Raw genomic sequence first — 25,372 nt, forward strand, 5'->3', positions numbered from 1 at the left:
AGGAAAGAGTTCTTATCGAGGTGTAATCTTTACTTAGTGAAACGGAATATTTATACTTAGAGGCAACATAGGTATGTATATAGCAACTAGGTGAGAACGGAAAAGCGGGCGAATCAAAGCTAGGAATCCTAGGCATAGGCTTCCAAGACAGGAAGGGAGATCAAAGTCCCAGCTTCTTTGAATGCTGTGTTTCTGGTTCTGGTTAATCTCTGGGCTGGCTCCAAACCCCTGGTGAGTCAGGTCGAGTAGCTGTTTCTGGTGTCGGTTGAGATTCCTCCGTGAAATCAGCAGGGCCACCACAGTTTCTGTGACTCGTCCTCCTTTTGTTCTTGGCTGACTTGTTACCATCTTGGGGTTCTTTTCAGATCGCTTCGCTTGGAATCCCACAGCGAGCGAGCACTCTGTGGTAGTACCAGCCCCTTTTTGTACTCCAGTGCTAGCTGTATCCATTCATGGCTCTACCCTCCAAACTCATCAAGACTCTGCAGTTTCTGTAATTCTTCAGTGAAGCAAACTCATTTTAGAAATGATGAGTGATGCCCTAGGAACATCCAGACTATGAATTCCCCCATATAATCAAATGATAATACTCGCTTCTGAAATAATATTAAATGCCTATCATTTGTGTTGATAACCTGTGTGTTTCACTTACTTATTCACCATAAGCCCATCCAACATCTGGTGATGGTGATTTGACTATTTGTTCTAGAAGGTAGCACACTGAAAGCCACACGGCACTATAAAATTGAAACTGCATATACAAATCTCAAGAATGTACAGATGGATATTTTACATTATTTTTAGACATGAACTTATCACCTACAAAATTCATGTTCAAAAAGTGAATGAGCAAGTAATAAAAAGAATACAAAGATCCTTGTCTCCTATTGAGTTTTAAGATTTTGGCGTTGGGTCATCATAGCTATCCTGTAATCCTGTCTAGTCAAGTTGACAGATAAAATTAGGCACCCTGAGGTATATCAGTCCTGGCCTTTCCTTTGTCTTTTTGGAGGCCATCTATGCGGTTCCTTTCAAGGAGTTGGAAGGACAGGACCAACTATGGTCTTACTTGAGTTTATTTACATTTTACTTTATTTTCTGTCTCGTGAATACATTTTCCAACTTTTCAGTGTTAAATGGGAATAGTGGAGAATATTTCATACTCACCTGCCTTTCCCAAGAGTTTCCTGCCCATTTTTAGCTAGACTTGGCAGAAGGCAGACTGATCTTGCCTGCCTTACTACAACTTGCCCTAGAGCCTTTCTAGTGCCACCACTATTATTCCATCTGTGTAATCAAAGCAAAATGATCTTGTTTGTAAATTTTCAGACTCTTTGAGAATAAGATGTTTACCTTCCCTAAAGATGGAGGACGGTGGACTGTTTGGTCTTTTGTAACTTTAATGGGGATCTTGCCAAACAGCATGGTTTTTCTGGGTTCCATATTTGTATCATGAATTACATCATGGAAGACTTTAATGTTATATTTGCTTTTCTCTTCCCATAATGAATTATATTTGGTTGCAGTATAAAGTCCTTTTGATTTATTGTATAATTAAATTTGTTAAACTTTGAGCCACTACTAGTGGTTGCATGATTTTAAAAATCTTACGTCATACATTGTCTTAAGTCTTCATTGTCAAGTGAGGATTTGGTTGAGTCTTGAATTTTTTCATAAATTAAGTTGCTCCAGTTCACATGAATCATCTCATTGCCCACCTAGTTACTAAGGCCCCCTCCCATTTAATATGCTAATTGAGAGTGCAATTGATGGTCATTTTCATCTTCAAGTGTGTGTTTGTGTGTTTGTGTGTGTGTGTATGTGTGTGTGTGTGTGTGTGTATGTGTGTGTGTGTGTGTATGTGTTCTGGTGATAAGTTCCTCTTGCTTGTTTGAACTAAGCATCATCTATCATCCTTGATTCCTCCTTTGATACCACATGTCCAGTTCACTAGGAGTTCCCTGTATTTATTAGAATATACCTGCCTCTCAGCTCCAGTCCTCTGCAACTGACAAGCCACTGCTTTGAGGGTTTGGGCATACAAGATGGGATGAGAACACAAGCCCAGCATTCCCAGCCCCTGCACATGTAAGATAAATCTTTGATCTTATCCTTAAGCCCAGTTTCTTGGCACAAAAGCTATGGCAGAATAATTCACATGATGGAGGACTTCTCCCCATCTCCTGAGAACATGCAAAAAAGTATGCCTTGTATGCTGCCACAGTCTCTATGCATGCACATGTATATTAGTCCTGTTTTGTCTAGAAGGTCCTGTTTCCTGGTGTCACCCATCACCTCTGGTTCATACACTCTTTCTGCCTCCTGTTCTCTATAGACCCTGAACTTTGAAGAGAGGGCTTTGATGAAGATACCCCATTTAGAATTGAGTGCTCCAAAGTCTCTCACGCTGTGCATAGTGCCCAGTTATGGGTCTCTGTGTTGATTCCCATCTACTGAAAGCTGTGGCTTGGATGAGGCATGGATTTCTGAGGTTTCCATTTGATATCCTAATGCTTCTCATTTCCAGAAAAACCATTTTGAGTCTGCCATTTTCACACTATCATTTTATTTAGTAAGCAAAATGACTTACATTAATGGCAAAAGTCATCATGTTATCATTCCTTCTATAATTAATCACTGAAAAACTTTATGGTAGTTTGTAGTTTAATGGATTTGCTGATATTCCCTGATGAATCTTTAGGCAACAGTTGAACTATATTTGTTGTTATTGCTATTGTCTTTTGTTTTTTGTTTCTTTTTTGTTATTGTTTTGTTTTGTCTTTGTTTTGGGGAACAGGATCTTCTATATTCTAAATTGGCTTTGGATTTATGGCAGTCTTCCTATCTCTGCCTTTGAGTGCTAGGATTATAGGTGCCCACCACCTAGTCTGGCTACAAAGAATGTGTGATAATATAGTTTGAAAAATCTGGATTAAACATTAAGAATAACTTCTGAAGCAGAGGTTCCAAATGTAAATGGTTTAAACTAAATCTGAGAGGTCAGTATGGCAGCTCATAGCTATGGTCTCAGCCCTTGCAAAGCTGAGGCAACAGGATTGCTGCAGCCTGGGCTTCAGAGTGAGTTCCAGGCCAAGCTGGGCTGCAGAGTGAGCTTGAAAATATAAAGGAACTTGAAATAACCGTGTAGATATCCTTCTAACATTGGTATCCCAAGGCTCAGGAATTGTTTGAAATCTGGAGAATGTCTGCACTGTGCTTTACACGATCGCTCCTCTTCTCTTTCTAGGTTACTGAGTGTGGTGTGCTGTGATCTGGATGCACTTCTCTTACTGGAGGCCCAGTATCAAGTATCCAACATGTTATTACACGCTCAAGAAGAAAATACCTTTGAGACCTCTGAGAACCACAGGTTAGAATAAACAAACACACAAACAGCAACAACAACAAGTAGGGCAACATTAGAATGATATAACCACCAGGTCACCTTACAAATTATTTGAAACTAACTTTTTGTTGGAATTACTATGTTTAAATGAAGGATTAGAAAACCATTTAAGCATGGATGTCCCCAGAAAATAATGGTATATGTTTTTGGAGAGTACTACATGTAACGCTTGTTTCTTTTGACTTAGTATTTTTTTCTTTGGTTTTCATAAAGTCCTACTACTTTTAAATTCCTATCATTTTTTATAATGACCCCTTGAATACAATGCTTGGTTTTATATCTCTCTTAGAGACATACTGTCTCCAGTTTCCTAATTATGTCGGCTTATAGCCATGCATTCTGATTATCTGCCAAGTGAGGTTTAGAAGGTTTAGATCTTTTTTTTTCCTACTTATAAATCACACTTGCCATTACCTCAGTCTGTCTGACATTTATAGAACATGCCTTCAATAGCCATCATTGCTCTCATGTCTGTAATTCAGAACATAATAGTATACCTCCTTCCTACCAGGTCATGGATGCTCATTGGATGTTGAGGCTTACTATAGAAAGAAACATGAGCAGCATCAGAAACCACTCATTAGTACCTTGTGTGTTGTAGACTTGGCCACTGTAGAACACAGGCAAAGCTTTTATCTCCTTGGTTGTCAGCCCAGTTTTCAAAGGCTAAGCTATCTCCCCAGTCCAATAGGAGTTTTCTTAAAGATACAATTCAATCACTTCAATAATATGGGTCCTAATCTCATTTCTGTAAGTACAGGTTCATTAATAAAGGAAATTCTCTTATTAATCTCATTATCCCATGTCAACTATCAATCAATTGCTTCCTCTTTACCAAAGAAGTGATAATATATTTGTATAAAAATGAATGTAGCCTACTGTACTGTAAATATGTTGATGACCAGTATGTTTTGCAGATACTTTTTGTTTCTGTGTGTATGTGTGTGTGTGGTATGTTGTATATATGGTGTGTGTATGGGGTGTGATGTGTATATGGTATGTTATGTATGTGGTGTGTGTGTATGTGGTGTGGTATATATGTGGTATGTTGTGTATGTGGTATGTTGTGTATGTGTATGTATGTATATGTGTGTGTGTGTGTGTGTATATATGTGTGTGAATATGAGTATATATATGTGTATGTGTGTATATGTATGTATATGTATGTGTGTGGTATATGTGTATGTGATGTGTTGTGTATGTGTTGTGTATGTGTGTGTATGTATGTGTGTGTATGTGTGTATGTATGTGTGTACATGTGTGAGTATGCATGTATGTATTGTGTATGTATGTATATGTGTATGTGTGTTTCCTTGCAATCTAGTGACATGATGTAAAAATCAAACCATATTCATTTAAGGAGACAGCAAGATTGACTTATATTCTCTTTCAGGAACTTTATAATTGATGGATTATCAGTAGAGAGAAATCATGTTCTCGTAAGGATTAATCTTATTGGTGGACCTTTGGAGCGGATTTTGCCTCCAAGGATGCTTGAGAACGTGAGTGAAGTGTGTTGACTCGCTTAGAGCACTAAGCAACATTTTCCAACTGACGACACACACAGTATTCCACTTTTGTTGCTTGACAAACTTTACAAAATGGATTAACTCATTCAAACTAAGAGTAGTATTGCCTCTAAGAGTGCATGAGTCGCGGGTTGTGTGCAGAGCAGTAGATTATTGTTTCATTGCATACTGGTATTTATCCTGTGTATCCTTGAGTATTTGAACTTGGAAGTTTTACAATCCTTACATCTTGTGTATTTACTCTTGTTTTGCCTTATGGAGTCCATATGGTCTTTATGGAGGATGGCTGTCCATAAGAATATTCTTTGTGTAACTACCACTCTGAAAAGATGAGCTACAAACCATTGGTAGAAGCAAAATAAATTTGTGGGGCAACAGAAAATACAGGGCCTTTTAAACATTGTATTTTTCTTTTCATGAAAAAAAAAAGCAACTCCATCATTATCAGTCCTAGTCAGAAGAATAAGTTATCATATGTCCGAGTTGTTTAAAATTTCTATTACATTTTGTTTATTGACTTTAAGGAGTAGTTGATTGTAATAGCAAATAACTTTTGATGAATTGGACAAGATGATTGTGAGAAAAAAAAAGTTAATTTAAAGGAACGATACTCCAAAGTTCAGTATCTTAACGTAGCTCCTTATCTGTTGTGTGTTTAGGGGGATGACCCATATCCTTGGCCAGTGTTTTCTTCATATCCATTGCCACACTGCTATCTGTTAGAAGGTCCACGAAGTGCTGATGTAAAACAAGGTAAATCTTTCCTATCAAATGAAGTTCCAGTGCTTTTATAATTTGAGAAAGAGGCTGTAAGAAAGGTAAGCGCTCATTTCCACTCCGCATGTGTACATGAACCCATTGCTGCCCGCTCCCTCTAGGTTTTTCCATTTACTCCTGTTTCTTTGTTTACTAGTAACTCTATGAGGCCAAAAAGTAATATCTGCAGCAAAGGTATAACAAATTTCTTCATTAGCAAAAGATGTTTGATTTAATGACTGAATTAGAAGTGACTGTAGAGACAGCCCAGCAGTTAAGAGCACTTGCTGTTCTTGCAGAGAACCTCAGGTCAGCTTCCTCAACCATCTTGAACTCCAGCTCTGTTGATCTCTGGCACCTACCACTGGCTCCCAGGACTGTCAACACACATGTGGTACAGGAAGGGAAAATATTCATACACATAAAATAAATACTTCTTTCAAACTTATTATTTTGTTTTTTTTTTTTAGAAATCTAGACCAGTAGCTCCTGATTAGTTAAATTCTGCACATATAGAAGTTTGTTTACCACAGTTTGTTTTTTAAAATAACTGCTATGTTTGCATGAACCCTGTGTACTGAAATTTGAATTATAATGGCAATTATTTTATCCACCTTCGGAGGCATGATCACAAATGATAGTTGTACAGCTGTGCAGTGTAACAGAAGAGAAATAGACCAAGTACTGTGTGCTAGGATAGTATATAATCTAACTGCCTTGCCAAGGAAAGTCTTATATGAGAAGACGTGTGTAGTTCAGACTGTGTGTGATCTTTGGAGTGGAAAGCAACAATGAGCAAAGACAGGGCTCAAAGGAGCTGAGCTCGATGACGTCATCCTCGGCTGGGACCACGCCAAGAGGTTCCAGGCCAGGAAATTCCTACAAGAATTATGAGGAGCCACAATCAAACTTTCCATTATTTTTGTAGTCAATTCTTAACCTCAACATCCTGCGCTTTATAATGCCGTCACCCTTACATCGGGAAGAAGTCACGTGTAAAAGATATATTCTACATTCACTTTACGTGCTCTCAGGTTTTGGCTTTGGGTTTCACCCTTGCATGACAAAATCTATTACCTTTTCAGACCCTTGGGAGTAGCATGGCGCACTTTTCAGGAGGACGTTCGTGCAGTGGTGCCTTTGAATACTTTCATACTCGCTCCCATCCTTGAGGGAACCCAGGCTATTTTCAGGTGTTGGCTCTCATCCTCCTGTTTGCTCTGAGTCTCTCTGTTAGGATGTTTAGACTGTAGCTTTTGATTTTAGGTTGTTAGCCTACATGCCTGCTTCTCTACTGTGCATTTCATAAATACTGAGTTCAGGGTGACTCCCAGGAATTAGGAATAACACATCAGTACCTGTTTGTTTGTTTGTTTATTTGCTTGAGTACTTCAACCTTTTTCTTGGGTTTTCATTGACATAATACAGCACTGTTTCCTTTGCTAAGTTTCATTTGGAGATAGACATTTCTTTACTATGTTTTGAATAACAAATTTACTGTCAGTTTTATTAGCTGACTTCCACCTTTATTTTGGGAGCATTAACAAAGGAAAGGAAAATAAGGTATAAATAGGTATTTCTCCAAGGATAAGCATCTCCATCAGTAGTACCTAGGAATCAGTACAGATGGAAGTGAATTTTAACTGTATACAGAAGTGACTTATAACAGAGCAATAATGGATTTATTTTCTGCCAGTAGGTGCTAGACCATTGTAGGGTGTTTCCAAGTCAGTTTTTTCCTGTTCTCTTAGATGAGTATTTTTAAAACTCTTTTCTCTCTTTTCCATTCTCCATCCTTCCTTCAGACAATACCCAAATCTCTCATTTTGCAGGAATAGAAAGAGTAGTGAGCATCCATGTGTTACTATGCACATCAACTCTTTGTCTGCCCACATGCCTGCTTAGGCCTTCAGTCAGAACTGGGAATGAACTGCCTTAGCTGTCCACATCCTCCCTGCTCCCCCCCAATGATAGTGATTCTTACAGTTTTTTCTTTGTCTCTCATTTTTAGATCTTCATCCTGTGAACCCACAATGTGTCCATAATTTCCTGAGTCTAGGCTTAGAAAAATTGTCTCTGTGTTTGTGTGTGCGCGTACACGTTTGTGCATGTGTATGTGTGATTGTGCATTATGTCGAGTAAAATAAGCCAGGAAAGCAAAGGTAAATATACACATAAGTGTGAACATATTCTCTTTGTTCTTGAGGACCCTCCAGTACCCTTCGAGATGCATAGCATATTTGGATGGAGTTCACCATTCAGCCTTCAGGTCTCAGTGCTTACAAGGCATGCATTTTATGGACTGGGCTATTTCCCAAACCCCTATTCTCTTATATTTAAATTTGCAACTCCATTTCTGTCCGTCATTTTATTGAAAAACTCCTCAAGTAAATACTTGTGTCTTTACCTTGTGTTCTTTCTTGAACCTTCTGCAAGCAAATCATTAGGCTTCCTGCCTAGCTCTACAGCTTATATATATGCCAGCCTCGCCTTAATGTTCACTTAACTTAGATCTAGCAACCGCCATATTTGGCAGAGAAAATCCTGCGCTTGTCCTCCTCCTCATCTTCATCTTCTTCTTCCTCCTTCTCCCTCTCTTTGTTTGAAACATTTTTTTGTTTGTCTCCTGGAAAATTCACCTGTTCAGTTTTTCTACTGCATTTGTGGTAAACAGATCTTTAATTGTATTCTCTTTTCCTTTATTTTCTCTTCTTTTCTTTTCTTTTATCCTTCCTTCCTTCCTTCCTTCCTTCCTTCCTCTCTTCTTCCTTCCCTCCCTCCCTCCCTCTCTTCTTTCCTTCCTTCCTCCAGTCTTTCACATCTCCTCAGCTCTTAAATTTTCGAGAGCTCTGGGTCTCAGTCCTGATTCTCCTTTTGCTTTTACTGGCCATTTTACTGTTGTGAAGATCTTAGCTTGTTTGTCAACCAGATGCCGCCCAATATTCTGGTGACTGTCAGCTTGTTATCTCCAGCTCTTATCCCTCCCTTAGGTTCTGGTCACATGTTTCTGTTCTCTTGACATCTCTCTAGGGAAGTTGGTAAGTGCATCAGACAACGTGGCTGTGATCATTTTCTGACACTCTCTCAAAATCTGCTCCTTTGATATTATCCCCCAATTCAGACATGGCAACTTATGTGTCTCCATTTCGTTAGGCAATAAGCCAAAGGGTATTTCGGTGTCTTTCCTTCCTTTAAGCCCCACAAGTAATCTGACAGCAAGTCATATTGACTGTACAGATCTGAACTAAATCCTCTTTTGCCTCACCCAGCCTGCCTGTATTCAGTCTCTTCTCACACAGCCACCAGAAGGATGCTTCTGAAACACCCACTGGGTCGTGGTACTTACTTTTCTAGGCAAATGTCTCTGCTTTAGCTTAGAAGGCTGTGCCTTTGCCATAGCCCTCCCGGCACAGGCTTTGTTTTAGGAAGGACTGTACAATTTTAGAATTATTTAGTCTCTCATTTTCCACATGATAGGAAGTTGTTTGTGCTGCAGTTCCATTTGTGAATAACCACAAACGTGTGAATCAGACGGTAATCCTAATTTAACAGTAGTACCTGCTGTATCCTCCTAAGACGCGCCCTCCCTTGATCTAAATTCAGCTGTGGTTCTATATTACAAAGAAAATGATCTAAGCAGTGATGATTATGTGAAGAGTTCTTGCAAAGATATATTTTAAGTTTATAAGTTTTATATGTCATCCTGATAGTCCTAAGATCTTTGCCGTGATTGAAGAAGTTGGGGGAGGAAAACAGGGAATGATACAGGAAGTAGAAATATGTCTAGTTTTCCCTCAAAAGTAAGTATGGAAATCAGAGCTCTGTGAATTTAATGAGGAAAATGTAACCAACTTCTTGTTCTAAAAGGGTAAGTTAAGTCAGAATTAGTGTGCTTGAAACAATTAAAGAAACAGTGACTATGCAATACTGTGCTCAAGTTCATAATGACTAGCAGCGTAAATATATTTTGTGCTCTGATTTTTTCCCCATTTTTTATTAGATATTTTCTTTACTTATATTTCAAACACTATCCCTTTTCCTCATTTCCCCTCTGAAAATCCCCTATGCGCCCCCCCCATTCACCCTGCTCACCAACCCACCAACTCCCGTGGCCCTAGCATTCCCCTACACTGGGGCATAGAGCCTTCACAGGACCAAGGGCCTCTCCTCCCATTGATGAACAGCAAGGCAACCCTCTGCTACATATGAAGCTGGAGCTGTGAGTCCCAGCATGTGTACTCTTTGGTTGGTGGTTAAGTCCCTGGGAGCTCTGAGGGTACTAGTTAGTTCATATTGTTGTTCTTCCTATGGGGCTGCAAACCCCTTCAGCTCTTTGGGTCATTTCTCTAGCTCCTCCATTGGGGACCCTGTACTCAGTCCAATGGATGGCTGTGAGCTTCTTCTTCTGTATTAGTCGGGTACTGTCAGAGCCTCTCAGGAGACAGCTATATCAAGCTTCTCTCAGCAAGCACTTGTCGGCATCCACAATTTGTCTGGGTTTGGTGAGTATATACAGGATGGATCTCCAGGTGGGGCAGTCACTGGATGGTCATTCTTTCAGTCTCTGCTCCACAATTTGTCTCTATAACTCCTTCCATGGGTATTTTCATTCCTCTTCTAAGAAGGACTGAAGTATCCATACTTTGGTTTTCTTTCTTCTTGAGTTTCATATAGTTTGTGAATTTTATCTTATGTATTCTGAGCATCTGGGCTAATATCCACTTACCAGTGAGTGCATACCATGTTCTTTTGTGATTACTTCACTCAGGATGATATTTTCTAGTTCCACCCATTTACCTACAAATTTCATGAATTCATAGTTTTTAATAGCTGAGTAGTACTCCATTGTGTAAATGTATCACATTTTCTGTATCCACTCCTCTGATGAGGGACATCTGGGTTGTTTCCAGCTTCTGGCTATTATAAATAAGGTTGCTGTGAACATGGTGGAGTATGTGTCCTTATTACATGTTGGAACATCTTCTGGATATATGCCCAGGAGTGGTATAGCTGGGCCTTCAGGTAGGACTATGTCCAATTTCCTGAGGAACTGCTAAACTGATTTCCAGAGTGGTTGTACCAGCTTGAAATCCCTCCAGCAATGAAGGAGTGTTCCTCTTTCTCCACAACTTCTCCAGCATCTGCTGTCACCTGAGTATTTTATCCTAACCATTCTGACAGGTGTGAGGTGGAATTTCAGAGTTGTTTTGATTTGCATTTCCCTGATGACTAAGGATGTTGAACATTTCTTTAAGTGCTTCTCAACCATTCAGTATTCGTCAGTTGAGAATTCTTTGTTTAGCTCTGTACCCTATTTTTTAATAGGGTTATTTGGTTCTCTGGAGTATAACTTCTTGAGTTCTTTGTATATACCAATAATATTGGATATTAGCCCTCTATCAGATATAGGACTGGTAAAGATCTTTTCCCAATCTGTTGGTTGCTGTTTTGTCCTATTGACAGTGTCCTTAATTATATGAGGTCCCATTTGTCAATTCTTGATCTTAGAGCATAAGCTATTGGTGTTCTGTTTAGGAAGTTTTCCCCTGTGTCCATGTGCTCGAGGCTTTTCCCCACTTTCTTTTCTATTAGTTTCAGTGTATTTTGTTTTATGTGGAGGTCCTTGATTCACTTGGACTTGAGCTTTGTACAAGGAGATAGGAATGGATCAATTTGCATTCTTCTACACGCTAAGTACCAGTTGAGCCAGCACCATTTGTTGAAAATGCTGTCTTTTTTCCAGTGGATGGTTTTAGCCCCTTTGTCAAATATCTAGTGACCATAGATGTGTGGGTTCATTTCTGGGTCTTCAGTTCTGTACCATTGATCTATCTGCCTGTGTTTGTACCAATACCATGCAGTTTTTATCACAATTGCTCTGTAGTACAGCTTGAGGTCAGGGATGGTGATTCCCGCAGAAGTTATTTTATTGTTGAGAATAGGTTTTGCTATCCTAGGTTTTTTGTTATTCCAGATGAACTTGCAATTTGCCCTTTCTAACTCTATGAAGAATTGAGTTAGTATTTTGATGGGGATTGCATTGAATCTGTAGATTGCTTTTGGCAAGATGGCCATTTTTACTATATTAATCCTGCCAATCCATGAGCATGGGAGATCTTTCCATCTTCTGAGATTTTCTTCGATTTCTTTCTTCAGAGAATTGAAGTTCTTGTCATACAGATCTTTTACTTGCTTGATTAGAGTCACTCCAAGATAATTTTTATATCATTTGTGACTATCATGAAGGGTGTTGTTTCCCTAATTTCTTTCTCAGCCTATTTATCCTTTGTGTAGAGGAAGGTCACTGGTTTGTTTGAGTTAATTTTATATCCAGCTACTTTGCTGAAATTCTTTATCAGGTTTAGGAGTTCTCTGATGGAATTATTGAAGTCACTAAGTATACTATCATGTCATCTGCAAATAGTGATATTTGACTTCTTCCTTTCTAGTTCATATCTCTTTGTATTCCTTTTGTTGTCTAATTGCTCTGGCTAGGACTTTGACTGCTATATTGAATAGGTACCGAGAGAGTGAGCAGCCTTGTCTAGTCCCTGATTTTACTGGGACTGCTTCAATTTTCTCTCCATTTATTTTGATGTTGGCTACTGGTTTGCTGTATATTGCTTTTTTTATATTTAGGTATGGGTGTTGAATTCTGATCTTTCCAAGACTTTTATTATGAAGAGGTGTTGGATATTGTCAAATACTTTCTCAGCATCTAATGAAATGATCATGCAGTTTTTTCTCTTTGAGTTTGTTTATATAGTGCATTATGTTGATGGATTTCCATATGTTGAACCATCCATGCATCCCTGGGATGAAACCTACTTGATCATGATGTTTGATCGTTTTCATGTGTTCTTGGATTTGGTTCGTGAGAATGTTATTGAGTATTTTTGCATCAATATTTATAAGGGATATTGGTCTGAAGTTCTCTTTCTTTGTTTGGTTTTTGTGTGGCTTAGGTATATTGTGGCTTCATAGAATGAATTGGGTAGAGTACCTTCTGTTTCTATTTTGTGGAATTGTTTGAGGAGTATTGGTATTAGGTCTTCTTTGAAAGTCTGACAGAATTCTCACTAAACACATCTGGTCCTGGTTTTTTTTTTATTTGGTTGGGAGACTATTAATGACTGTTTCTATTTCTTTAGGGGATATGGGGCTGTTTTAGATCATTTATCTGATCTTGATTTAACTTTGGTACCTGGTATCTCTTGAAAATTGTCCATTTCATCTAGATTTTCCAGTTTTGTTGAGTATAGCCTTTTGTAGTAGGATCTCATGATTTTTCCTTGGTTTCTGTTATGTCTCCCTTTTCATTTCCTATTGTGTTAATTTGTATACTGTCTCTGTGCCCTCTGGTTAGTTTGGCTAAAGGTTTATCTATCTTGCTGATTTTTCTCAAAGAACTAGCTTCTGATTTGGTTGATTCTTTGTGAAGTTCTTTTTGTTTCCACTTGGTTGATTTCAGCTCTGAGTTTGATTATTTCCTCCCGTCTACTCCTCTCAGGTGTATTTGCTTCTTTTTGTTCTATAACTTTCATGTGTGCTGTCAATCTGCTACTGTATGCTCTTTCTATTTTCTTTTTGGAGGCACTCAGAGATATGAATTTTCCTCTTAGGACTGTAAGTTTGGGTATCTTGTGCCTTCATTTTCATTAAATTCTAAAAAGTCTTTAATTTCTTTATTTCTTCCTTGACCAAGTTATCATTGAGTAGAGTGTTGTTCAGCTTCAACTTGTATGTGGGCTTTCTAATGTTTATATTATTGAAGACCAGCCTTAGTCCGTGGTGATCTGATAGGATGCATGGGATTATTTCAATCTTCTTGTATCTGTTGAGGCCTGTTTTGTGACTGATTATATGGTCAAGTTTGGAGAAGGTACCATGAGGTGCTGAGAAGAAGGTATATCCTTTTGTTTTATGATAAAATGTTTAATAGATATATGTTAATTCTATTTGGTTCATAAGTTCCATTAGTTTTACTATGTCTCTGTTTATGAATGTGGGTGCCCTTGCATTAGGAGCATAGATGTTCAGAATTGAGAGTTCTTCTTGGTAGATTATTCCCTTGATGAGTATAAAATTTCCTTCTTTATCTTTTTTGATAACTTTTGGTTGAAAGTCGATTTTATTCAATATTAGAAGGGCTACTCCAGCTTGTTTATTGGGACCATTTGCTTGGAGGATTGTTTTCCAGCCTTTTATTCTGAAGTAGTATCTGTCTTTGTCACTGAGGTGGGTTTCCTGTATACAGCAAAATGTTGGGTTCTGTTTATGTATCCAGTCTGTTAGTCTATATCTTTTTATTGGGGAACTGAATCCATTGATATTAAGAGATATTAAGGAAAAAGATTGTTGCTTCCTGTTGCTTTTGTTGTTAAAGGTGGTTTTTTTTTTTTTTTTTTTTTTGTGGCTATCTTCTTTTTGGCTTGTTAAAAGAAGATTATTTTCTTGATTTTTCTAGGGTGTAGTTTCCCTCCTTGTGTCGTTGTTTTCCATTTATTATCCTCTGCTGGGCTGGATTTGTGGAGAGATACTGTGTAAATTTGTTTTTTCATGGAATATCTTGATTTCTCCATCTATGGTCATTGAGAGTTTTGCTGGGTATAGTAGTCTGGGCTGGCATTTGCGTTATTTTAGGGTCCGTATGACATCTGCCCAAGATCTTCTGGCTTTTATTGTTTCTGGTGAGAAGTCTTGTGTAATTCTGATGGGTGTGCCTTTATATGTTACTTGACCTTTTCCCCTTACTTCTTTAATCTACTTTGTTTTGTGCATTTGCTGTTTTGATTATTATATGGCAGGAGGAATTTCTTTTCTGATCCAATCTATTTGGAGTTCTGTAGGCTTCTTGTATGTTCATGGACATCTCTTTCTTTAGGTTAGGGAAGTTTTCTTCTATAATTTTTTGAAGATATTTACTGGCCCTTTAAGTTGGAAATCTTCATTCTCTTCTATACCTATTATCCTTAGGTTTGGTCTTCTCATTGTGTCCTGGATTTCCTGGATGTTTTGAGTTAGGTTCTTTGCCTTTTGCATTTTCTTTTGTTGTTGTGTCAGTGTTTTCTAAGGTGTCTTCTGCCCGTGAGATTCTCTCTTCTATTTCTTGTATTCTGTTGGTAATGCTTGCATCTATGGCTCCTGATCTCTTTCCTAGGTTTTCTATCTCCAGAGTTGTTTCCCTTTGTGATTTCTTTATTGTTTCTACTTCCATTTCTAGATCCTCTGTGGTTTTGTTTAATTCCTTCACCTGTTTGATTTTGTTTTCCTGTAATTCTTTAAGGGATTTTTGTGTTTCCTCTATAAGAGCTTGTACCTGTTTATCTGTCTGTGTTCTCCTGTATTTCTTTAAGGGAGTTATTTATGTCTTAAAATCTTCTATCACATCATGAATATGATTTTAAATTTGAATCTTGCTTTTTTAGTGTGTTGGGTTGTCCAGGACTTGCTGTAGTAGGAGTACTGGGTTCTGATGATGCCAAGTAGCCTTGGTTTCTGTTGGTAAGATTCTTACATTTGCCTTTTGCAATCTGGTTATCTCTGGCATTAGATGTTCTTGCTGCCTCTGGCTGAAGCTTGTTCCTCCTGCTCATCCATAGGCCTGTGTCAGCCCTCCTGGGAGACCAGCTCTCTCCTGGTGGAACTTGTGTATAGAGGTCTCTGGAACAGCCCAAACTCTCAGTGCAGATGGCCACTGGAAGGATCCTGTCCCAGCTGCTCCACTCTTTCTGTGCCCCTTGTGCTCCTTGTAGCCAGCTCCAGACAGTTAATGGAGAGAAAGTTGCTATCTCTCCTCTGAGCCTGGGAGTGATAGCACTCCTAGATAGAGCAGGTCTCTCCTGGTGGGATCTGTGCACAGTGGGCTGTGGAGCAGCCTCAGCTCGCAAGTGCAGATATCGGACTGGAAGGATGCTCTGTGCTCTGCTTTTTGATTCAGAAGCAGTAATTCATTGATTCTGACAAATGTCAGGTTAGTCATTTGCACACAAAATTTTAGGGTGCTATTTCATTGTTGAAAAAAAGTTCATTTCAGTTATGTGCACATGATGACCTCCTTCTTCTCCCAGCTTCTAGATTTATCCTGTGTGCCGCAGTTGGGACCTCCTCGTTGGTTAAATTGTGTCCTGTAAGCTGCTCAGTGTCAGTATGAACTGTCAGATGATTCATCTCTAGAAACAGGAGTCTGGAGGCATCATCTAGTTCAGTCATTTCTCTTTGTGAAGATTTCAATGCAACATTGTTAAAATTTAGGCGTCCAGTAAATCCTAACGATTTCCATGTGTATGTATACACACATATATGTGAGCACAAAGCCTCAAAGGCAAACATTACGTTGTCTATAGCAGCAGCAATTAATCCTTGGAATACACCTGAACTGTGCTAGTGTAATTTATACTGTGCATTTTGCAGAAGACAAAAACTGACTCTGTGGCCACAGAGCAGGTGCAGGTTAGCATGTTAGAAGTTGTCTGCAGGAACTACTGGAAGGTAGCTCATGGGCGTTTGCATCCTATAAGGACGCTTTTGAGATCGTATTCAGGCAGGTTTGTTTTTATTCTCCAGCTTCCCCCAGGAGTTTTCAGGACTTATTGACCGCCCTGCTCTACTTTATTCTGTTTGCCTGAACTTAGGGTGAAGACTTCTGTTTTTGTAAGAGGCGAGAGAAATGTAGACTTCCTGTGCTGAAATTGAAACACTGTCCGAGGAATTGAGTAGCACACTGTAGATACTGAAGGCGTTAGAGAGAAATGTCTCAGAAAAATAAGACAATTTCTGGGTTTTATTTCCTGTCTGACATTGTTTTATTATTTTGAAAAATTACTTTTATCCCAAGTGGAGAGAGGGCTTTCGGGGTAAAATACTTGCTGAGCAAGTATGAGGATCTGAATTCAGATACTTAACCACCACATAGAAACTGACGGGGTATAATGGTCCGTACATGTTGGAGGAAAACACAGCCAGATCCTATGGACTCAGTTGCCAGTTACTCTGGCCCAAACTGCAAGCTCTGGGTTCTGTGAGAGACTTTGTCCTAAGGTACAAAACTGAGAAATAATTCACACGTGTTGACATCAGCCTCTGGCATCCATCCATATCTGCACAAGTGAGCACACCAGCACACTTGGGCACATACAAATATGCCACAGAGAGAGCCATAACACGCATCGCCTTTATATGGCGGACAGTAGCAAGCTCTACTATATTTATACCCCATATATCTTGATGCTATGGTACTACATATAGCATGGTGCCAGGGGCAGACCTGGAGCCTCAAGGGGATGAAAAAAGAACGCACACACACACACACACACACACACACACACACACACAAATACACACACAAATACACAAATACACAGAGCTAGTATTGGGTGGTCTGTACTCTGGGAGACTCAGCATATTAATTATATACAGTTCAATGGAGTGGCAGATTCTTGCATTCTAGTATACTAGGAGGTAATGTTAGAACAGACAATCAAGCAAGCAGAGCTTATGAATAACTGGGTCAAGGAGACGAGTTTAGCTAATCTCCATCGGAACAGCCTCTAGAGTGGACCATTGACAGGTTGCACATATCCAGGCAGAGAAAGCTGTGGTAGGCATTTTTTTCACACACCAGCAATGTCCACATGAGGACCAGAGGAAGATGTTGCCATCTTTCTGAGCCTTACTGTGGGGCAAAGGCTTTATCATTTTCTCAGGGGTCTAAAGCTTTAGGGTCCTTGACATGGCCACATTCCTGTTGGCAATATACCTTCACTCAGGAGCTTGCACTCAGGGATTCTACACACTGTGGAATTTCCATTTTATTGTAATGTTATTTTGATGTACATTCTACTCAGAGTATGCTGTCTGTTTTTCTCCTGTGTATTGTTAAGTCCATTAATAAGTCTCTTAGGATACCTCTAACTCACTGGTTGTTTTCTCAGGTCTTAGAAATGTGTATGGGTCATTTGTTGAAAGCTAAAAATATACTAGTAAGTTCTCACGGAAGCGAACATTTTAGTGTTCCCAGGAACTCCTTGGCAACCATTCCTTGCTAATCCATTCCTCCTTCCAGAAAGTTTGCTTTCTTGTGTCTTAAATGAAGTGACAGCTAGTGAGCTGCCCCCGTGTAAACGTGTGTGCTTCTTCCCCATCCTTTCCGCTCATTGGCCTTCGTGTCTATCGCATCTATGGTAGTTATCCTTCAGATTCCAGATCAATCATACAGACATTTTTCACTACCATAAATAGCTTTTTTGAGATATAATTAATATATGATATGATTCATCCATTTAAAGTACACAGTTCATTTGTTTGTTCATTTTTCTAAACTGAATGTCTCTGTGTAGCCCTGATTATCTCAGAACTTGCTCTGCAGACAAGCCTAGCCTCAAATTCACAAAGATCTGCTTGCCTCTGCCTCCTGAGTGCTGGGACTAAAGGTGTGTGACACCAGCACCTGGCCAGTTTGTTTATCTTTAGTATATTCATAGACATACTCATTCATAGCCTTAAAGTGATAAAATCAGCAAAATCAACCAGATACAAGCAAAATCAGATAAAATCACCCTATGCTAGAACCTCTGGGACTGCGAATCAAAGAAATCTGTGTTCCCTTTGCTGATCTGTCAGGGCATCAAGGGTCTAGGACGTTGGGCCATATCCACACGGGTTTAATGACACAAAGCATCAACATGAGATTTCTTCTCCCATCAAATGCTGCATTTCAGACCATTGTCATTAGACGTTGGGAATTATGGACAGACTAACCCTAGTGACTCTGCCTCTCCGCTGTGGTGACCTCAGATCTAACTGAACATCTATACCACATGTAGTTGAAAGTTCTTTGCAGTCTTTTCAGTAGACATCTTTCCTGAGCTGTGTACCCTCATTACACTTACTTTATTATCTACAAAATGTCACTGTCATTTTCAATGGCACATTGAAAAAGGTATAAATTGCTAGCCTTTTATCCCATTTCCCCCCACCATTAAAACAAGACCAAACTGTACAACATCTCATTGAACAATTATTCCAAATCCATCCTTTTGCATTGTCAGGGTTCTACTTTTATCGTTTCCTCCATCATATTTCCACTTATCTGATGGGAAATTGATTTTTCTGCCTAGCGAAAAAATTCTCTTACTACTACATCCGAATGAATTTCTTATTGATAATCCTTCTCTTTAATGCATCGTGCCAGCTAATATTAACATATAGATAAATTCTTCTGATATCTTCCCTTATGACAAAATGGTCATTTCATCTTATAGTCCATAACTGTAAATGGCAATAGCTCTTAATTTTTGGACATAATACAAACTATAAGCAAATTCAGGCCAAATTTGTCGGCTTATAAGTTTTGAGGTTTGAACAAATTCAGTATAAGTGCTTAAACCTTTAAGCTCTATATGTTACTGTCTGCAGGACCCACACCATGTCTTAGGTGAGCACATGAGCTCGCTGTGGTGTCGCAGGCCTGTTATTTGAACTGTTATGACACATTATAACACATTATGAGGGGAATGTAAGTCCACAGACACTGTGAATTATGTACTATGGAAGAGAAAAGGATTTTTTTTCCCCCTGAATAGTTTCTTTTGGGATAGGGTTGCACATATCTCTCACTGGCCTGGAACTCAATCAAACTAGACATGTTCTTATTCTTTCTTATTTCTATATTGTTTTTATTCTTGGAATTCAGATTTATTCCTTGAAGATAAAAGCAGTTGACTCTGATTCGACATCCACTTGTTAGGTGAAGGGTCTGATAATACTGCTGCTAAGATCATGGTTTCTCTCCTGGGCTGCAGGGGTTAAAATAGCTAATTTAGACAGTAAAATACTCCTTCTCTTTTGAAGAATGAGGATGTATTTTTATGTGTTTATTACCTTAAAAATTGAAATAAATCTGTAACATTGAGGAAAAGTAGAGCATAGACTATGTTTGTGGAGTACAACCCTAACCCTCGTGTTTTCAAACTTTGCTGATATTTCCTCCAGTAAATGTTTAGTCAACAAGTTAAAAAAAAATGAAGTGATCAGTTGAGGAAAATGAATACTCTGCTTTGAATGTGTTCTATCTTTTAGGGATGCAGTTCTTTAACAAAGACTAGAAGCCTCTAGAAGCTCGGTCATTTGTAGTGAAACAGATGGAGCTGGAGACAATCATGTTAAGTGGAATAAGCCAGATTAAAAATGACAAATATCACGTATCCTCTCATATATGAAATCTAGATTAAAAGGAAAAGAAAGTAAACAGGAGGTTAATCTGAAAGAGGAAGGAGGCTGTTGAGCCAGAGAAAGTAATGGGGGTAAATATAAGCAATATACGTGTTCTAGTCAATGTTCTGTTGCTGTGAAGAGACACTATGTCCAAAGCAACTCTTATAAAAACTCTTAACTGGACTGATGTACAGGGTCAGAAGTTTAGTACATTGTTGCTATGGAAGGAAGCATGGTAACGTGCAGGTAGTCATGATGCTGGAGAGATAGCTGAGTGTTCTACATCCAGAACTGCAGACATCAGACAGAGAGAGAGAGGGGGGGCACTGCCCAATAGTGCCACTCCAAGGTGACCAAGCATTCAAGTCTGTGAGCGTGTGGGGGCCATTCTTATTTAAATAATCACAACACATTATACACATGTATGAAAATGTTGGGATGAAACCTGTTAGACTAGTTATAACATGGAATGTTGTGTGTAGTTCCAAACTTAGAGTTTCGTAAGCGACTGCCTGTATTTCATCTGCTTCTTAGAAAGTATTCTGTTGCTTTCTCTTGCTTACTATAATATAATCTGAAATGACGGCCACGTTAATAAAAGAATAGAAACACAAAGGGAAATCAATAATTGTACAAATAAACTTCATGTTGCAGTTCTGCATGTATGAAGTAGCCTGGGAATATTTTGGTACTTTCCTTGAGATTTTTGTTCCTTCCATAGCGTCTCTTCCATGTGTATATATGGAAATTCACAATCACATATTGAAATTAAAGGAAGACTTGTTTCCTGTGTAAACAGTAGGTTTTCTTTATATGTATATTAAGCTGATATCATTTCTTTTTTTCAATTTTTTTTGTGTTATATAGTCTACTTTTTTCCATTGTGTATAATATTATGATAAATGTAATATTTAAATTATACATTTAAATTATATAACATTTCCAATTATTAAAAATGAAGTGAAAAATTCTGCTCTTATGTGTAATAGAAATGTTGGCATTTGGCGAGGAAATAATGTCAGTTGTTAGTGGTGAATATCGAAAATGGGGAGCTATTTGTATTTCTTTTCCTTCTTCTTTTCCTTGTTTTTGCATTTTCTTCAGTGGGAGTTAGAATAATTTAAATAGAATATTTTCATTTTCTTCTAGTTTTTCATTGGCCTCTTTGATTTACATGGTCTAAAGAAGCATATAGAGGAGTGGCATGCTCTTTCCTATCTTGTAAGACATAGCAAGCTAATTTGAGGGTAGAAAAATGGTAGTTGTTTGTAGTGATTTCATCGGAGCTGAATTATAATAACTGTTTATTTATGATATTCAGTTTCTAGAAATACTATTAGGCCATTTGAATTATACAGAATAGTCTGCTATTAAAATGGTGTTTGAAGCCAATAATGAAAATTTTATATTCAGTATCCTAGAAATATATATATATAATATATATATTAAGATTCATTTTACTACAGGCCCCTGTATTGCACCCGGAAATTAGTCAGAATCCTAAAAATGTCATGATTATAAAAATTCTTAAGCTAGTGTGGTAGCTGTCTTATTAGGCTGTCCTGTTGCTGTGATACAACACCATGGTAAAGCAACTTAGAGAAGGAGAGGTTTATTTGGGCCTATGGTTCTAGAGATAGAGGGTCCATCTGACAGGAGGTCAGCTGCGGCAGCTAGAGCAGTAAGCTGAGTGTTCGCATCTTAAATCACATGCAGGAAACCGAACGTAGGGGGAATGGCAGCTGGTTTGTAACCCTAAAAGTCCACTCCTATTGCCAAGGAGACCATACCTCATAAGCCTCTCCAAACAATGCTATCAACTGGGACCAGTGACCGAGACTGCGGGTGACACCGTCATCCGAACGGCCACAGTGACCACAGTCTGATAATCTCAGTGCTTAGAGGTATAGGCCTCAGCATCACAACTTTGTGACCACCCCATGCTATATGAGTCACTGTCTCAAAAATTAATTCATTAAAAGATAGATAAAATATACTCTTGAAAACATAACTAAGCATTATTTAATCATTAAGGGGTTTCTGGATGCTGCCCGTGGGGGGGGGCAGGGGGGTGCTCACTGTGTACCCAGGATGGCCTTGAACTTGGGCCAACCCTACCAGCCTCACGAGTGTGTTTGCTCCTATGGAAATTGGGGTTCTCTTTCAGGCTATTTATTATTAGTCTCGTTTGTTAATTATAGAATTTAAGTTCAGAGGGAAGCTTCAGGACCATTTTATTAAAGTTTGAGAGAAAAATCACACAGGCCAGGCAAGCTATAAATCTTGGCAGCAGCCAGGAGGAGAGGAATGGAGAACAGGAGGGAAGCCCTGCTTTTGAGTTAGGGTCTAAGCCAGGCAGCATGCTCAGCCATGGAGAGCATCAGTCCGCTGCATGATGGACGGTCAGGGCCTTCACAGAAAGTCTGACAAGAAGCACAGAGTTTTCAAAGACAACTTGGTGAGGCTCTGGGACAGTGTCTGAAAACAGGTAGAGATGTGAGAAGGCAGACTTACACTTTTCAAGTTAAGACTCCAAAGCAGACAGACTTCTCAGTGCAGCCTGACAGAAGCAGTGTAAACTGTTGCCTTGGGGGAGGGAATCTCTGTAAAAGGAAAATGCATCATTGCATCAAGGGGATAATTATTCCTCCCACTTCTATAACCCAGCTTCAAGTAAGTCAGCTGATTGACGGGCCCAGGTGAACTAACTCTCAAGGGACTTGGCAACACCACTTCTAATCTTGGCAACAGATTGCCAAGTCATGTCTCCATTGCAGGCCAGAAGTTGAACTCTGATTCTGCTCTTTCACCAGGAGGAAGAAGCATTTCCTTAATGGGCATGAATAAAGACTGCACAACTTGAGCATTTACTCTTGCACCTTAAATCTTAAGGAAGTGCGGTTGTGATGTTTAACTTTCTGGCGTTATCAGGGAAACAGGAATTGGGGTCCAAAGTTGACCGTGAGGGAGCAGTGTATCCTCAGTGGCTTCCAAGCTACCAATCCCGGTATTGACGGGATTGTTGGCATGAGTTTCCTTAGCAAGTGAGCATTTTTATATAAGCACATACCTTTTGGAAAAGCGTAGTCAGTTCCAGTGTGAACAGCACACCAAATTGTGATGTAGAGCCACTCGTATTTGAGTGGCATATGAACTTTCTTACTCATTGGCTTTCAATTATCTGTAAACCTTCACATATGCATGACGTATCTATCACATTTATATATGATAAAATGTACTCATTTGAAGAAAATACTGTAAATTTTCATATCTATAGTCATAGGCACCATAACAACTTCTCATGACCTCACAGCAAGTCTTTCTTACTCCGAGTCATCTCTTCTCCATCCTTAGTCACAGGTGGACACTGGTCCTTCTCGTTACTCTGAATTGGTGTACCTCCACCTCAGCTCAGCCATGACACCATTAGAATTTTGGAAAGTTTGCTTTTGGGGGGAGCCAGGGTGTTGCCACGTAGGGACTTTAGCAGCATTTCTGGGGTTCTCTGCCCATCAGGTGACCTCTCATTCCACCACCTCTGTTGGACAACTGAAATGCCTATTGCCAAATTCCCCCTTGAGGTCAGAACTGCAACCACCTGAGAACCAGTGCTTACTATAAGATTGCTTTTCTGGTGCCCACATTTCACAGGAATAATAATGCAGAGTATACATCCTCTGTACCTCTTTCAGTTTGCTCAATATACCGAATGACTCAAAAGTTATAGATGCTGTTATACAAATGCTACTTGCTTTCTTTTTATGGAGTGGGAGGTCAGTATTTAATCATCAACTACAGTCTGTTTAACCATCTCCTTTTTATGTTCCTCTAAATTCTTTAAAGCAATAGTGGATACTTTTGGGTAAGGAGTTACTTATGTATCAGCTTAATTTTGCAAGGCTATCATTTGGTGTGGGGGGCTGGCCATGGTGGCACATACACCTATAATTCCAGTACTTTGGAATTTTAGGCAGGAACATCATGAGTACGAAGTGTGTGTGCACAGCACAGTGGTGGTAGGATTGTGTGTCATTCAAAACTTTTTTTTTGTAACTTAAATATCCTTATCCATTGTTATTTATGCATACAAATATAGTTTTGGCTGTGATAACTATGGGATGATGGATAATATATCTCGGCCTTTTAAGACTAACTAGAACTGTAATTTAGATTGTCTTCTCTTTGCTGAGACATCTCTATATATTCTTGCTGGATACACATGTACAGGAATATGATAGTTTTTGCTTACCTATAGTTTCAGCTCTATGGTCAGTTACCCACTACCCACCAAAGTCTGAAAATATTAAGTAGGAAAATCTGAAGCTAATAATTGTAAACTGCTTTTTGTTGGAGTTAATCTGGTAGGACCTCTGCTGCCAGCTCACTTTGTCCTATTCTGCATGTGAAACATCCCCTGTCTAGCCATGTGCTATGCATGTGCTTTGCCTATTTCTCATTTACTGGCCAACCTGATGATTGGCAATTGTGGCATACTAGTGTCAGTGTTCAGTTAACCCTTAATTTACTCAATGGTGCCAATATAGAGTACGAGGCTGTCATTCTCTCATACTAAGTTATATCACTGTTCCATTATGCTATTAGGGATTATTGTTAGTTCCTTTAACTTTAGTGCAGATATTTGACTATCTAGCCCGCAGTATTCTAACCTGTTATTTTGCTTACTAGACAATGATATTGGAAACCTGCTATCATGCTTCAAAATGTGTGATAAACAAACCGAGTGGATAGAAAACTGCCGAAAACAGTTTGGCAAAACAATGAAGTCCAAGCCAGATGCAGTCTGTGGAAGTGGTGAGTGCGGTGTTCCATACTGGGGATCTCCCTGCATAAAGTTATTAGAGCCAAAGCTGTGGCTCCTGGGGAGTTCTACTTGTGTGTGCTGGGAACATAATGCTAATTGGAAAGGTCCATTGTCCTGCAAGGGATTTGTAGCTCTGAGAGAACCAAAGATCAGAGTACTTTTAAGCCTTATGACAGACTGTGTGAGGTGATGAGCATCTCTGAGGTCCCCCTGTCTTTCCTTGGGTAGCTTACCTGGTTTCAACAGTCTTCACTTCATATACCACACTGTTGTATCTTTGTAAAAGACGTAACAAGTTCACTAGTGACCTAAGTATCTTAAAACATCACCAGGCATCCAGCAAAACCAACTGAATGATTCCTAAGGAAGCTTCTTCATAAGGCAGAGTCTCTAGTTTCAAACTTATCAAGCAAGTTTCACTTCAGTTATTTACACGTGCTTTAGCATTCTGAAGCTGTAACTTTAATCCATTGCTGCTGTAAGATAGACTTCCTAAACATTGCCATTTAGAAGGGACTTAACTTTTTCAACCATATGTAATGGATTTCATTTTTTTTATAAAATTAAAAACAGAAATTTAAGAACTTAAGTTATAGTTTGCTAGAAGTGGTATTTTAGAGAGTAGTGAAATATTTATGTGGCGAC

General features: G+C 39.0%; 1 protein-coding gene across 2 annotated transcripts in view; it reads left to right on the top strand.

The window, feature by feature from the left end:
- The window catches only part of Tbc1d32 (TBC1 domain family member 32), a 223,553-nt gene that overhangs the window by 150,213 nt on the left and 47,968 nt on the right, over positions 1–25,372 (top strand). For both annotated transcript variants that reach the window (XM_031348714.1, XM_031348713.1), the window contains exons 23-26: positions 3,248–3,370; positions 4,800–4,908; positions 5,595–5,688; positions 24,592–24,717. In XM_031348714.1, the coding sequence (XP_031204574.1) occupies positions 3,248–3,370; positions 4,800–4,908; positions 5,595–5,688; positions 24,592–24,717 (452 nt within the window). The remainder of the gene's footprint in view (positions 1–3,247; positions 3,371–4,799; positions 4,909–5,594; positions 5,689–24,591; positions 24,718–25,372) is intronic.

This window comes from Mastomys coucha, unplaced genomic scaffold, assembly GCF_008632895.1.
Source record: "Mastomys coucha isolate ucsf_1 unplaced genomic scaffold, UCSF_Mcou_1 pScaffold3, whole genome shotgun sequence".
In the NCBI taxonomy this organism is placed as follows: Eukaryota; Metazoa; Chordata; class Mammalia; order Rodentia; family Muridae; genus Mastomys; species Mastomys coucha.